The following is a 15,968-nucleotide window of genomic DNA, read 5'->3' as shown; positions in this document are numbered from 1 at the left end:
AGGGACAGGTTTTGTTATTTTTAACAGCCATATAGTTATAGCTTTGTAGTTGTAGATAGTATGTGGCTGTGTAGTTTTAATTTTATCTATCTAAAAATCACTTGTGTTGTTTGTTTTCTTTCTCTTCTTCAATAAAATTACTTTGTTAAAAAAAAGAATGTCATTCTTCATAATTTTTCTTTCAAAGAAAAGATAATTTAGCAATTTTCTCCCCACTGCAAGAAAGTCTTAAAACGATGTGCAGTTTTTAAAGCCAAGTTGCGGTTTTATTCTGTATTAAATTCATACATAGCTATTTTGTGAAGAAAGCAAACAAGTTATTTCCCTCCTGAAAAAGGTGGGAGGAAAAATTCTAGAGCTATACCAAGCTTTTCTCTGACAGGAAGATAAGAGCAGGGGAAAGTGCCTTTGGACCACAAAAATAATAAAAATTATAAAGCCTCCCTGCCATTCTTCTATTTAAATTTGTAATCTCTCAAGTCTTTGAAATCTAATTTTAAAAGTTCCTGGGGGGAAAACCTTATGAACGCATGTCACGTATAATTTGGGATTGGTATAATCCCAAATTATACGTGACATGCACCTTGATACTGCAGTGTATATGTCCTTGCCTTGTATGTTTAATGTGTGCTCGGGCCACTATCTTTTAAAAATCCATATTTAAAACTCTACTCCTGAATCTAACAAATTAGCACATTATAGAGAAATCTGTATCACAGCCTTCTTCTTGATATCCTAGATAAATTCATTCCATATACTTTTCTGATGTGAGTAAACATTAAAAAGAAGATGCTATGTCTAGAGGAAGAGTCCAGAATTTTACCGTCTTATTCTCTGTCACGTATAACACCACAGTCTCTCTTGTACATTTCTCTATCTCACAGAAATTCCACCTCCTATTTCCATTCCTGAAAAAAATTACCTCTCTTCTCTGTTGTGACCACCAGTGCTTCTGCTGCTTCGCCCCAACCCTTTCGGGTTTGTGCTGTAATACGGAAGAGATATGTGCATTCGGGTCTAAGTCCAGTAGCAGTAAACTGGCGAGCGCTAGGGTTGAGGACTTCCACATTGGCTGAATTAGCAGTTGTGGTATTGAGGCGGTGGGTGATCTGGTATGCTGCATATAAGTGGAAAATACTGTGGTTAGAAAGTGCTCGGGGAAGGAAAAATTGTTTCCATGCCCATTCTTAACCGCAGTCAAAGGAGGAAAACATTATTGTAAAGGATTCACAGAATGGGATTTTAAGACAGAGTAACCATGGACGTGGCTCACAATTTGTAAGGTGGTTAACCTTCTTGATCTCACTGTAATGCCTCTGATGACATTAAGGGACATCCCAAATAGTAAAGAAAAGCCTGGGGAGATAAATGTTGATTCTTTGAACCAACTTGGTCGATGGTTTCTGCATTGGATAGCTTGGGTGCTTACCCAGAATGATACCATTGGGAGCAGCTGGTGGTTGCCAGATTAGCCGTACAGAAGTTGTTCTCACTTCAGGGAAGAGAATGCCCACTGGGGGCCCTGGCACTGGAATACAAAAGGATGAAAGAGAATGAAGTGCTCAGAAGGTGCTATCAAGGAATATACATATACCTACAGGTGGGACACTGAATGTCTACATATACACACTGATACTAAAGGCCATAGGCCTTGCTTTATTTTTGTATCTGTGTATTGGGGGCTGGGCTTAGGAATGCTGCATGGTTGCTGTTGAAGAACTAAGCCTTTAGAGAAGGAATACGAAAACCAAGGACCCTTCCACACAGTCATATAACCCAGAGTATCAAGGCAGAAAATCCCACAGTATCTAAGTATCTAAATCCCACAGTATCTAAGTCCACACTGCCATATATTCCAGTGCAAAGCAGATGTGGGATTTTATTCAGTTGTGTGGAAGGGGCCTAAGTCACAATTCCTCTAGGGATGAGTGGGTAATTTGCAAGACGTAGGCTCAGCCAGAATTCAAACTGGGCAGAACTGTTTCTTTCCTTCCAACACTCCCATCCTCTTCTCTTTCTCTTCCCCATCTTTGGGAGGCTGCAAAACATATTGCTCGTATTGTAGATCTGAATGGCTTGTCAACCTATGAAATTAAGCTGAAGTCTACATGTGTCACATTCTTGATTCACAGAGGTCAGAAGTGTAGTATACAGACATAGTAAAGCATAACTAGTTAGATGTTTCCTTATCCAAATTTTACCTTTCTCATGAAATCTGAACCTATCTATCATTTGGATAAAATAATACTGATCTGGCATAGAGATTTGCTGTAAAAATGCAACAATACAATCAAAAAGCACTTTAAGTGCATGTCAATCTTCTAAATATGCCAAGCATTACCAGTATCATTTGTGATTATTTTAGCCTCCAACAAAAACAGTTGTTTTATCAGTATTTTTTTCCTTTCATTTGCATTGACTTTAAACATTTTTCAGGCAACTTTGTTATGAGCCAGTGTAGTATGATGATTTAAGAGTTGGACTAAGACACTGAAGACCACGGTTCAAATCCCTGTTTGGTGATGAAAACCAACTGGATGACCTTGTGCAAGTCACTCAGAGGAAGGCAAGGAAACCACCTTCTGAATAAATATTGCCAAGAAAACTCCATGATAGCTTCACTTTAGGTTCACTATAAGTCAGAAATGACTTGAAGGTACACAAAAATAACAAGTTTTTTTTAAATTTTCCCCTGAGATGTTTTCCTTTGTTTTCTACCATTCTTTTTTCATATGATAATTCTAGCCAGTAGACAGGAGGTTGGTGGACACCTACCATCATCCAGAGTGCGCTCAAGGATGGGTGGATTACTGGGGACACCATCACCAATGCGGGTGAAAGCCAGCACCCGGATCTCATACAGCACATACTTGCCCAAGCCTATCAGCTGGGCACTCCGTGAGGCATTGCCTTCCACTAACCAGAACTGGGCCCTGGCATCTGAATCCTTTTCTTTATACATGACCTAAAAGAAGAAGAGTGATGCAAATTATAACTAGCAAAGATAGGAGAAGCACTGGGTTTTCCTTCTCCGGGAATTCCAAAACTTTGTTTTTAATCTGTTTTATTGTTTTTATATGATCTAACTGTTGATATGTTTTAACTGTTTTATAGTTTGATATTGCATGTGTTATTGTTGTGTCTATGATGTGGCACTGAATTTTTGCTGGAGTTTGTAATCCACTTTGAGTCCCCTTCGGGGTGAGAAAGGTGGGGTATAAATAAAGTAAATAAATAAATAAACAAATAAAGTGAGTGGAAGGCATTATTTCCTGAAAATCTGGTCTGCAAGATAAAGTGCCAGAAATTAAGACATTTTGACAGTGGTTGAGGCATGAGACTGGGCTACAGGCAAATAGTATTAGTCTAATTTGATTAATTAAGGAGCTATTATTGAGGTTAGTTTCCATCAGAATTTACAGACAGAATTCCTCAAACACCCTTAGGACAAAGGACAAAGTGGATGACAGGGATCCCAGTGGGTCATCAGGTATAGACCAAGAGGCAGAGGAAGCTACTGAGACTATGTATAGGATGGGAGGACACTTCAGGTGCATGGAGAATGGTGTAACAAAGTAGTTTACTTGCTAGGGAAGGGGGCCACTGTTTCCAATACCCACCTTGTAGCCCAGTACAAGTCCATTTCGGTCACCCTCGGGGATATCATTCCATCGCACCAGCATAGAAGTGGATGTAGTTGCCAGGGCTGAGATGTTGGTGGGCCCTGATGAAGGCACTGTGTAAAGAAAGGGAAGAACATAAGGGTGACACCTAAGTCACTCAACTGAACTGAATCTCTAAAAGTCCAAAGGTTCACATGAAAACTTCCAGATAGGCCAGCAGGCAGTGAGAGGTCTGCCAGACTGCCTTAAGGTGAGTGACAAGGCTGGAGTGGAGAGGGTACCTGACTCCCGGGTTCGCCCCACCACGGTCTGACTCCATGGCCCAGGCCCAATGGCATTGAAGGCCTGCACCTGGACTCGGTACTCAGTCCATTCTTCCAGGTCCTCAATGGTGAATTCACGTTCCATGCGGTCATGGATGGTGTTGGTCATTGTGCGACTACGGCCATCTAAGCGTGAGTAGCGCAACCGGTAGCCTACAGACTCGGGGCTGCCATTGTACTCCGTCTCTGGCAGGGGCTGGGGAAACAAAGAGAGCACTTTTGATGGTCTCCAACCTATCTTTTCCCAAAATGCGTTCTCTCCTAAAGATGTTATATCTTCCCAAACTTAGCTAATCTAGTATCCACTGGAAATTTATACATTGTAAGCTATGGTGAAAATTGTCAGCTTTCTTCAGATGGAAAAATAAGAATGCAAAAATTTAAATGAACAAACAACTGTGTAAAAAAATCCTAAGATTGGAAAAAGCAATTTTGTCTTGTTCTTTCTTTTCTTTTAAAAAAGACATTTAATTGTTTGTTCATTTGTTTACGTATTTATTTTTCAATACTGAGGCTGAAAAACAAATTGCTATATCAAAGTAGGGTGTTATACAGAACAGAAGCCATTCTGAACCCCATAGTTTATACGCATCTGCCACGGGTTACAACTCCTGAAAATCACTGCAGAAACAACAGAACATGCAGCAAGTTTCTGATATTGGTTCCAGATTTGAGATAGATCCAGAAGATGGCACAAGAACACAAGAACAGAAGGAAGAAGGAGAAGAATCACACTTCCACCACCATATTTTGTTTAATGTTGAATATAGAGCCACCTCTTTCTGTGACAAGAATTTAGTAATACTGCTCTTTCTACTCACAGCAGCAGGAAATGTTGTTCATGGGTTTCTCCTCTGAAGAAACCGAAGTCTGAGGAAATCCACTGATTCAAAAAGGTGCCTGTCTTGACACAGTTAGTGTCCCAGAGCTTGCTTTTGCAGAGCATCAGTTGTCCTCCCTCTGAGGAGGCCTAGACTAGTTGAAAGATGAGGAAAGAATGTTCCTGTCTTTTGCATACACCTTCTCAACTTATATCCATGCCCAATGGCTAATCTAGTCTTCACTGGAACTGTTAGCCTCACTGACTCCCTCCAAACGCCTTGATTTCAGATTCTCCTTAAGAAAATTTAATGGGCTTGCTACTTCACAAACATCAGGGTAACTGTGTGTGGATGTACACTGCAGAATTAATGCAGTTTTGACACCACCTTAATTGCTATGGCTTAATCATGAGAGTTGTAACTTTAGTGGTTTTTAGACTTCTCTGCTAACAAGAGCTGATGTCTCACCGAACTACAACTCCCTGAGCCATGATAGTTAAAGTGCTATCAAACTACATTATTCCTACAGCATAGATGCACAATGCAATTTGCTCCCTGTTTTCATGTAACCCCACCCCTCACCCAACTTTGGCCATCAGTGCCCCTTATACCACTTCTCACCATCCATCGCAGCCAGAGGCTGGTTTCGCTGGCTGTTCGCAATGTGATATTGGCAGGAGATATGTCAGGTGGCGCCTGCAACGTCTGGATCTTGCGGGAAGGCAGGCTGGGTGGGCTAGTGCCCACGATATTCACCTGTCGCATGCGGAAGCTGGTAATGAGAAAACAGATGGATAATTCAGTGCTTGGGAGTATGTAGAAACAATGTGCATCTTTTAATTCATTTCATTTTTGTGGTATGTTATTTTTTATGATTTTCAGGCTGTGAAGCAGGAAGACCACAAGGTTCATGTGCTACTTCCTGCTACTGCTTTGTTTTCTATTGTGAGGACTGAGGCCATGAAAACGTGGACAGAAACAGAGTGTGTATGTGTGTGTGTTTTAAAGTAACTGAAAAACTAAAAAAACAAACCAATTTAGTTATTTGTCACAGAAGAGTAACAAGGAACATTCCTTACAAATTCTCAATGTAATTGAAAACTACTTTCAACAAACATAATGATAATATTTTTTTAATTATCTCTCTCTCTGGATTGTGGTGAGGAACAACAAATTAAAATACTAAAAATGGGCACATAACACAGTTAAAAACATTAACACCATTAAAAAAATCAGTTAAAAGAGGGCAAATTTAAAAAGCATCCATATTAAAAACAATACATTCATAATTTTAAAATTCCTAATTGAAAAATCACATGGGTATACCTTTTAAAACCATGTTTACTCAGTCTAATTCTTATCTTTTTTTTGGCTAAATTACATTGCCAAAATTGAGGTGCGCATTAGATTAAATGGTGCATTAGAATCACACACATAAACCCACCTGCATGAAAAGGCCCATAGAACCCTAGTCCTCAGAGGCTGGATGGTGGAGGGGTACAAAGAGGCTATTCTTGATGGTGACAGTCATCTCAGTGCTCCATGGCATCCAGAGAAGGAGTAGGTGCTCCCAGCTGGTGACCCAGTCATTCCTTCTGCTTAACTATGGATTCTGCCTTCTAGGAAGCCCTCAGGGTCTCTGCCCACCCCCCTAGGCTCTGTTCCATGTGGTTCCCAAGTGGCCTAATTTATGAGGCCTTCAAAACACCCCTCAGTTTTGAAGGTTTTGTGAATGAGGTCACTCCCCACCGCTTTCCTTGAACCACACTCACCTGTAGTATGTGTAAGGATTAAGGTTGGGCACCTCCATGGAACGGATATCTGGCTCATTAGACAATTGGTGGATCAGGGTCCACTCTTCAGTCTCACCAGTCTGACCCACCTGGAAGGTAAGCAAAGCAATGGGCAGGATTGGGGCAAGCAGCACTGCTCCCCCCTTCCCATATACACACAGTTGGTAAAAATGAACTAGCAACCTTGAAGAGTTTTTAGAAATTGAAAAGCAGGACAACTTGTGCCTGATATTTTCACAACATGAATAAATACTTGAGTAAATTAAAAACAAACAATCATAGAAATCCCATCACTTTAGAGATGTCAAATATCTGCGATGTTATCATTACTGTTTACTGATCTACTGCAGCAAAACAACACCCAAAAAGCAATACGCCTGGCATTTCTCAGCTAATATATACAAATACAGAAGATAATTCTCCATTTAATACATTTTACTTAAGAGGATTTCATAGAAATATGCTGAAATGTGTTGGTAAGAATAACTTCTGCCTTCCTACAGCATTCGAGATTACACCAGGCAGAATACATGTTGCTGCAGAAAAACTGGGAAAATAAATCCCCACCACATCATCATCACCATTATCATCATCATCATCACTACCACCACCATCATCATTATCATCACCATCATCTAAGTGAAATACGCAGCATGCCAAATCTGGATGTACATCAGATTCTAAAGAACAGCTGATTAAACACAGTCTAAACACAGCTTCTATTTTCCATTATCTTCTACTACTTTCTTTTTATTCGATCCTATATTCTCTTCTTTCTACAGGTTCTGCAATTTTTCAAGTATTTAAGCCTCTTTGCATTTTGAAAACACATTCAAATTTGGTGTATGCATCTTATTCTGAACAGAGAATCAGAGGCTGCACATTTTACCCATAACTTCAGTTTTACTTCTTCCACTGTTAGGTCAATCAACCAGCCACAGGCTTACCTGTGCCTCTACCTGCCACCTGGAAATGGATGTTTTGCCATCATAACCAGGACGGAACTGTAGTGTGACTGAGCGGGGACCAATGTTGGAGATGCCCAGGTTGGCAGGAGCCCCAGGAAGTTCTACAAATAGAGAAGCAACTCAGTTATCTGCAGTGTAAAGATGAGGCCCACTGACCCTGGAATTCAATGTTCTTCACTGAAAGGCCTTGCGCCAAAAGCCTGTCCTGAAAAGGAAGTTTGTTTTTGTAAACTAATTTCATAAGAGGCCTCAATGTCCCAAAGGTACAAGATCCCCTCTGATCTTGGCTGCTAAGAAGAGTGAACCCTGGCAAATACTTGGATAGGAGGCCGCAAGAGAGTGTCAGGTACTGTAGCCTATATGTCAGAGGAAGAAACTGGCAAAATTACCTCTGAGTATTACTTGCCCAAGAAAATCCTATACATTCATGGAGTCATACAATTCAACAGGCCATGGTGAAGGCACATTCAAACACACACTGCTTTACTATGCAAACTGTAGTGTGACTAAAGCAGACAGTAATAGATACTATATCAAAAGTATTAGTATAAAAACAAAAGGCAGCTAACATAAAATCAAGGAAACTACAGGTGCTACAATCTACAGTTGAAGGAAAACATTACTCCTTTGGGAAAGACATTCTCATCAGTCTCAGCAATTGCAACCAGAAAGGTTTTGCTTTTATTCCTAGGTAGGGGCATTGAACCTTAGTGCAAATATTTCATATACCCGAAGAAGCTCAATTTACAGTTATAGTTCTCACTGAAGCTTCAGAAATAATAATAAAAACAGAAAAACTCCAAAATGGGTTCATATATCTATTTTCTTGAAATTTTAGGGCCACTAAGGGAAAGTCCTATATATAAAAAAGTGGTCAAGCAAATTGGGAATTCTTCTAATTCCTCTAATAGCCACACTGTTAAAATTGGTATGTGTCACTTTGAATAATTGTCATAGACTTGACAACATTTGACAGCCTTTCGTCATCTAAAAATCAATGTGTTGGACTACAATTTCCAGCACTCCAGCTTGCATACTCATGAACAGGGGTGGGTTGGATTGATTCAAAACATCTGGAGGCAACCTGATCAAGGAAATATGTGTAACAAAACCATGAAGGCTGCTTTACAAAGTAAAAGCAGCTTCAGGGGATGATGAATATGAGCCAAGTAGCACAGCAGGGAAGCAGGTACGTAATCGAGCTGTGTCTCTGTTCTGTATAGCCTCTCTTCCGCCTCGCAGCTATTATTGATCTACAGAATAGATGGGGAAAAACAGCTTGAGTGTGTAAATCTTTGAGAAAAAAAGGATGGGTGAGGAAGCATCTTGTTCTTGTGTTCTCAAAGATGCATTTTGAAGGGGATTAGACAAACTTGTGGTGGATAAGACTGTCAACAGCCACAAGTCATGTTGACTATAGGAACACAGGCCGTATATTTCTGCACAATAGCTGTCATGCATGTTTGCCAGACTGAAAACTAAAGAGGGTTCTTGTACCTTTAAAGATTGTACAGAATGGGTACTTTCAGTGGGTACAGCAGCCCTCTTTAGTTTTCTCCTTGGCAAGCCTAGTTGCAAGTGAAGACAAGCTTTGTCTTTACGTCCTTTTCATGGACTTTCCTGAGTCATTTGACTACTAAGAGTGACAGAATGCTGGATCAGATATAGCATGAATAAGCATCCTTTTCATCTGCAAACTTTGGTTATAAATCACACAGATCCAAAGATAACACAGCCAAACTATCTATCTATCTATCTATCTATCTATATATATATTGGTGCCCTGGTTTTTAGATCTCTATTCCTGTGGTTATTTGGGGCACTGATTCAGAAAATTGCACTGGATAGACTGCATCAGCTCTAGTTTTTTAGATATAATTATGATTTTCTATGGGTGAACAGAAGATGACTGGTGTATTGCATATGTTCAGTATCTCCAAAACTTGAGCTGGTAGGGGGAAACTGTTGCTATTTTTTGAACCCGCAACTCAAATATACTCAGGGCTAACATTTGAGGCATCAAAATATGTATTGGCCAGTGCAAAGGATTCTTCTTCCCTTAGGGATATAGACCTAAGAGTTTCTAAACATTTTATGATAAAAACGGAATAACTCCAAACCTTCCACACTGCCCCCCCCCCACCAAATTAAATAAACCAATCCCACTCAGCAAGCCAAGCAAGGAACTGAAAAATAGCAGAATCCTCAGCAGCAATTTAGTGACTTATTAATGATGCATTGTAAGACTTTTGGAACCCTGGATTAGGGCTGAGAATAGTGCAGGTCTCAAACAAATATTTGACAAGATTCAAATATTCATCAAACACAGCACTCTCATCTCATGAAGGTCATAAGGAGAGATGACAGAGTTTTCTGTAATTTCTTATTCATTACTTGGATGTTTGTTAATGTAATAATGCCGCAGCCTTGTGAGTCGTTGCTTGTTGTCAGATTTTGAGGAGTATATTATGTGCCTGGATGAATGAAAGCCAAACTTGAATTAATTGAATTACTCAAAAGGACAAATATTGAAACTAATTGAGATTGTCTGAGTGAACTATGACTTTGCCAAACGGAATTAAATCAAATATGGAAAACTATCTGTTCAAGAAAGCGTGTCTTCAAAATTCAGTTCCAAGGACTTGAAAAGCTAGGCACAAATTCCTCCGTAGAAATGTTGCCCTCAGTACTCCTAAAAGCAGCTCAATTTGGTGCACGAAAGCTTGGGGGTTGAAGGTTATGGAAGCAGCAGGATAGATGTATATGAAAGATTTAGAGTGTGTAAGATCCATATTGGGATCATGTCAGACGTGTCTCACAGGGAGTTGCATACCCAGCCTTGAAAAGCTATGGCAAGTAGTGCTTTATTTGCCCAGTGTTTCTTAAAATAAAAACCTCTTCATGGTACAGCTAAGGTAGATGGGAACATTCTCCTTGGAAATAATGAATATGGGCACTCAGAATCAGAACTATGTCTCTCCCACCAGATTAGAAGAAGCTTCTCTGAAATCAACTGCCCTTGTTTTCCTTCAACCTTAGGTTTGATTTCACATTTAAGCAGCAAATCTGAGGTAATAAGGAATGCAATCTGTAATTGCAGAGATTTAATTTCTTTACAGTAGCACCATCAGCCTATAAGCCCAAAAGATAGCTGCAAGACACTGGGTTTCACAACATGTGTAAACTGAGCTAAAACAGAATTGATGGTTTAGGTTAGTTGCCATGCGTTAAAACTAGAAGAATCTTGTGTTATATTACAATTCAATAAATTTAGCATGAGATTGCATGGATTATAGTCCATTTCATCCGATGTATGAAGTGCTAACTGGAATAACAAGTATATACATGACAGGAGATGTGATTGTAGAGAAGGAAGTAAGAGGGAAATCTGAAATATTGACAGTGACAATTGTATTATTGAAACTGATAATTCAGAAAAATAAAAAGAACAAAAAGCAAGCATCCTAGTCTACAAAATTTATTGCAATAAATTACGTAGCCTTTTAATGTATAATAAGATTGTTTTCTGTTTTCATTCCAATAGACTCACACAGTTAGGAGCTCTTGACTTGAATTATGAGTCACAGTCTTTTTCACAGCAATTTTTGTACAATTGTCCCAAAAACTAGGTTTTTTTTGGGAGGGGGGGATTACTTTTGTAATCCCCCCTTTTAAAAAAACTAGTCCAATCAAAAGAGAGGGAAAGTCAATGTGCCACCCCCCCCCCCCACAATTGGCCAACACAGCAGGGAAGTGTACTTTGCTTGATTCCTGAATAAAACATCTTATGATTTGAACTGAGTTCTCCTCTCACATAGTGCTTTATATTTTAGCTTCCTGTCTGTCCATTTTCATGGACTTGTGATGCAATCCTGCATATGCTGTACTATTTAGCAAGGGACATCTGTGTTTCCAATTTATATTATGTCTATTGAGTTTGGTGTTAACATGGCTGCTTACTAAAGCTTTAGGGGACGATAGATTTTGTTCATATTTGTGCATGGGGGGGTGCTTAAAATGTTTTAGTCTTTATTCTCTCTATTTTGGATTGTTTAAAACTATTTACTTCATTGTATGAAGTAAACAGTTAAGCTCCTTTGAAATCTTTGGATAGAGTGTGAGGCTATAAAAATTTCAACCAACCAATAAAACAAAACCATCCTTCATATTTTGTTGTCGAAGGCTTTCATGACCTAGTTTCCAACAGAATTCACAACCACTGAGATACCTGCCATATATGTGGGTGAAACGTCAGGAGAGGATGCTTCTGAAACAGGGCCATACAGTCCTGAAAACTCACAGTAACCCAATCCTTCACAGTTGTTTCTACAGCAGGAGCTTCCATTGTAACAGGTTACCATCCCTTAAGCTTTGTGGCTAGCAGGGCCTTTAAGCAAAACTGACCTGGTGGAACTCCAGAGGAAATAGTGGATGAGGAAAGTTGTCCTTGTCCCTTTGAAGTCATGGATGCCACTTCAATGGTGTACGTGGTGAGGGCTGTGAGGCCAGTGACACGGTATTCAAGGGTTACATTGGGCAGATAATGCGTCACACGTGTATTTGTGCGGTTGTATTCCTCCCAAGAGATCCGGTAGCCTAAAAAGAAGCCCAAACATTTACAGACAGAATTATGCAACTTTCATTTTGCACATTTCAGAAATCAATCTAAACCTAAGGCGAATCTGTTATATATTTCCTTAGTGCTCCTGCTTTTTCAATGAAATCTGCTCACTAAACACTGGAAGCATTTGACAAACAGAAATCATGATTCTGGTATTTAAAGTTTTCCTTGTTGCTTTAAGTTTGGAACAAGGTGCCCAGCCATGAGAGCAATGGTGAGAAGAATTCACTTGGGCTTTGAAAGTGGGGCTCTGCTGTGAAGGTGATTTACAGGGAAGATTGTAGTGGTACTATGGTGGTCCCAATGAGGGAGACAGTTTATTTTGCCTTTTCAATTGTGAGGGTCCTGATTTGCCCTTCCACCATTAATGTCAGAGAGGTGCTAAGGGGAAGGGGGTCCAGGACAGGTCTGAGGCAGCATACCCTGAGGGCCCTTCCACACAGCCCTATATCCCATAATGTCAAGGTAGAAAATCCCACAATATTTGCTTTGAACTGGGTTATCTAAGCCTGCACTCAGATAATGTGGGATTTTCTGCCTTGATTTTTTGGGATATAGCGGTGTGTGGAAGGGCCTTGAATTGCAACTGAATTATATTGCTTGGGTAGACATCCCGACAAATTATCTCTAAGGAAGCTTACAATAACAACAAAAATATAAAGTACAATGAAATCCATTCCATATGAAAATGTTTCTGACCTGTTAGAATGCCATTCTTTTCTAGGGGCTCTTGCCAGCTGACCTTCAGAGATGTGTCCAGGATCTCGTTGAAGCTGAGGTGGCCCACTGGACCCGGAACTAGTCAAACAAACAACCAACCACCCACCCAGAAAGTTACAATAGAACAAACAATTCAAGACTTCCTTAAGACAATCAAAAAGGGAATTTGCTTGTCACCAGGTCTTCGCACGGAAACACATACAAAGGCCCTCCGGGGTTGGGTGAAAGGTTGACTGCCATAGCCACAGCCCAGATGGAGTCAAAGGGCCTTCAGAGGGGTTTAGTAATGAAGTGTCAGATTCTAAAACTGAGGCAGCAACATACTCGGACTTCCATTGAGGAAGATGGTTTTTAACTCATGTTGATCAATGGGTAAGGTATCTATGGACCCACAGTTTAATGAACATACAGGAACCCCAGAGCAGTGCCTGTGCCCAGCTCCAAAGGGAAGGGCCGTACCATCCTCATGGGTGCGCACCAGCTGCGGTGGGCTGCGGGGTCCGTCGCCTGGTGTGGTGAAGCATAGCACTGATGTAAAATATTCAGTGAACTTCTTGAGGCCTGAGATGTAGCCCACATGGATATTATCTTGGAAATTAGGCCTCACTGTTGCCACAGTCATGTCTTCTTCTTGTGCTGGTTCCCAGGCAATCAGCTAATGGAAAATAAATAATATCATGGTTCAATCAGGATGGAGAAACCTATTAGAAACCACTGAGGACAAGTCAGGGATTTGATACAATTACACATGTGGGCATTAAAGTATGCACCAGAAAGATTTATATACATGAGCAGTAACTGGAATATTTTCTTTGGCAAAAATATCTCAGCATGGATTAAAATGAAAATAGTTTCAGCTCAGTCTTGTTTGTATAGGTGTTGATACCCTTTCAAATTGCCCCTCAGTTTCACGGTCAAAACAAAAAGCTCATTGTTACATTCCTTTAAGCATCATCCTAGTAGAAGTAGGAGAAGTTCAATGAAGTCCTGAACCTGCCAGTAACAGAGTGTGGCAGGAACAGAGAAAACACTGGAGTTGATTTAGGAACTCTCTAGTGGCAAAGAATTGATTGTATACCTTGGCAAACCATACCAGTTAATTAACTGAGATCTAGGGAAGTCTGAAGGGTATTGTTTTCATTCCTCTTCCTCCTTAACTTTGAAAAGCTCATAGCAGGTTGCAGAGAGGCTGTCAGTGTTTCTTCCCTTTAGACATGGGTTCAGATCTGCACCTGCTTAGCTTCAGAAATGCTATACAATTGAATGATCTTGTATCACTCATTTAGAGAGGCACAGTTGGTAAATATGTTATCTGTTACTGCTAGAGCCTTTAGTGCCAGTAGCTTCAGTAGATGGGCACTTGAGAGAGTGCTTCTAAAAAAAAATCATTTTCCTTTAGACACACTTAGCCAAGCTGATTTTTCTCACTATCTGGAGGGAGACATTAGCTCTTAAAGAGAACAATCTTATATCACGGTTTTGCAAACAACTAAAGGCTACTTGTTGTTGTATGTCTTCACATTTCTAATCTATTAAAACTCTACAGTGAAGCCATAATGGGATTTTCTTGACAAAATTTGTTCAGAGGAGGTTTACTCTTGCCTTCACCCAAGGATGGGAAACTACTGGTGACTGGCCAAAGATCACCAGTGCTTTCCATTGCCAAGTGGAGATTTGAACATTGGTCACCAGAGTCATAATCCAGTGATCAAAACACGATACCACAACATAAATAACTATAGAATATAACAAAAACAGTTCCATTAGAAAAATACAAACTACACTGCTGAAATGGTGAACACATCAGTAGAAAAGCTAATACGGGAAAATGTGTGGGATTGTGGTAGCATAGGGGTTGTACCTCATGCTCTGTTGGAGTGTGCCCCTATCAATGACATAGCTTTGCACTGGCCATGGACCTGCCATGAGAAGTTTGTTTTTCATTTATTACAATAGACAGCAATATTTAAAAAAGTGTTAGGGAGTTCTGTTGCATGACAGCTCTCAGGGGTTTTAATCCCAGGTTGTCCCCTTCTTTTTGGCCCTGATGTAACTGTTTTGATCAAGGCATGTAAAAAGATGGGTAGCACCATGTTTTCCCCATTTCCCAATATTGGATCAATGAAGTCCTAACTCTTGCTTTCTAACCCCTTTAGTGGTTGCATGGGACTCATATTATCATTTTCCTCCTTTGCTTTGTGTACTTATAGGTGAAGTGGCACCACATATGGACACACATATGGACACATCCTGACTGAGTGGACCAGGTGGGATATCTATTTCTCAATGGCAATGACAGTATTTCCGCCTTTTTTGGGAGAGGGGTGGGCTAGATCCAAATTTGCCTGGCATTCTGTGAAACTATATAACACAACAGATGTCTTGGTTGGCAACAGCAATAGAGTATTTCTCTCTCTCTCTCTCTCTCTGTGTGTGTGTGCCTTTAAAAAGACAAAGCACTCTTAGGTTCTTTGTTTTTGAGAGATCTTCTGCAACCCAGTGATTACAGAAAATGCTGAGAGGCAACTGACAAGTGAACCTGACCCACATATTGGATTTGTCCAAGTTCAGGAATCTTTTCTAAACTAAAAAACACATTGTATGGTAGGGGGGAAAAAAAGAAAGGAAGATACAAGATTATTAGATGATTTTGTATTCAATGATCCCAGTAACTATTCTTATTCTACAGAGCAAATTAGAGCTGCTGGTGTAGTTAGTGTCACCATTTTACTTTTAATTAGAGTCACCATATTACTTTTTTTAGCAACCAGATGTCGAGTTTTTCATATTCATACATTCTTTTGTTGTCCATAGTGTTGTCCAGCAAAGACAAACTCAAAAGAATGTTAGATTCTAATTCTCAACAGGGGTTTTGAAAAACGTCTGGCTTAAATCCACCCATTATGCCATGTTTTCTCTGGCATAATGTGCAGTTCTGAGGTAGAGAATGGGAATCCTAAAGGGAACTGACTCATCATCTTTCAAGTTCCCAGGGCCCTTCTGTCTTCGCCCACCTGTAGCAGTTATCCTGGCCTTGGCTGATAAGAGAAGCAAATGCTTAGCACCTACAAGTGCTGTAGCAGAGATGTAAGGCCCTGT

General features: G+C 40.1%; 1 protein-coding gene across 6 annotated transcripts in view; it reads right to left on the bottom strand.

Annotated features, from left to right (window-relative positions):
* Positions 1–15,968, bottom strand: part of SDK2 (sidekick cell adhesion molecule 2) — a 375,646-nt gene that overhangs the window by 29,013 nt on the left and 330,665 nt on the right. For all 6 annotated transcript variants that reach the window (XM_060764246.2, XM_060764242.2, XM_060764244.2 and 3 more), the window contains exons 19-29: positions 13,329–13,524; positions 12,849–12,947; positions 11,933–12,124; positions 7,508–7,629; positions 6,540–6,649; positions 5,389–5,539; positions 3,905–4,142; positions 3,621–3,736; positions 2,776–2,965; positions 1,430–1,528; positions 923–1,117 (exon numbers count right to left, since the gene is read on the bottom strand). In XM_060764246.2, coding sequence (XP_060620229.2) covers positions 923–1,117; positions 1,430–1,528; positions 2,776–2,965; positions 3,621–3,736; positions 3,905–4,142; positions 5,389–5,539; positions 6,540–6,649; positions 7,508–7,629; positions 11,933–12,124; positions 12,849–12,947; positions 13,329–13,524 — 1,708 coding nt within the window. The remainder of the gene's footprint in view (positions 1–922; positions 1,118–1,429; positions 1,529–2,775; positions 2,966–3,620; positions 3,737–3,904; positions 4,143–5,388; positions 5,540–6,539; positions 6,650–7,507; positions 7,630–11,932; positions 12,125–12,848; positions 12,948–13,328; positions 13,525–15,968) is intronic.

Source organism: Anolis sagrei, chromosome 2, assembly GCF_037176765.1.
Source record: "Anolis sagrei isolate rAnoSag1 chromosome 2, rAnoSag1.mat, whole genome shotgun sequence".
Classification (NCBI taxonomy): Eukaryota; Metazoa; Chordata; class Lepidosauria; order Squamata; family Dactyloidae; genus Anolis; species Anolis sagrei.
Note: the sequence above shows the minus strand (reverse complement) of the source record. Positions and strands in the feature narration are given on the sequence as shown.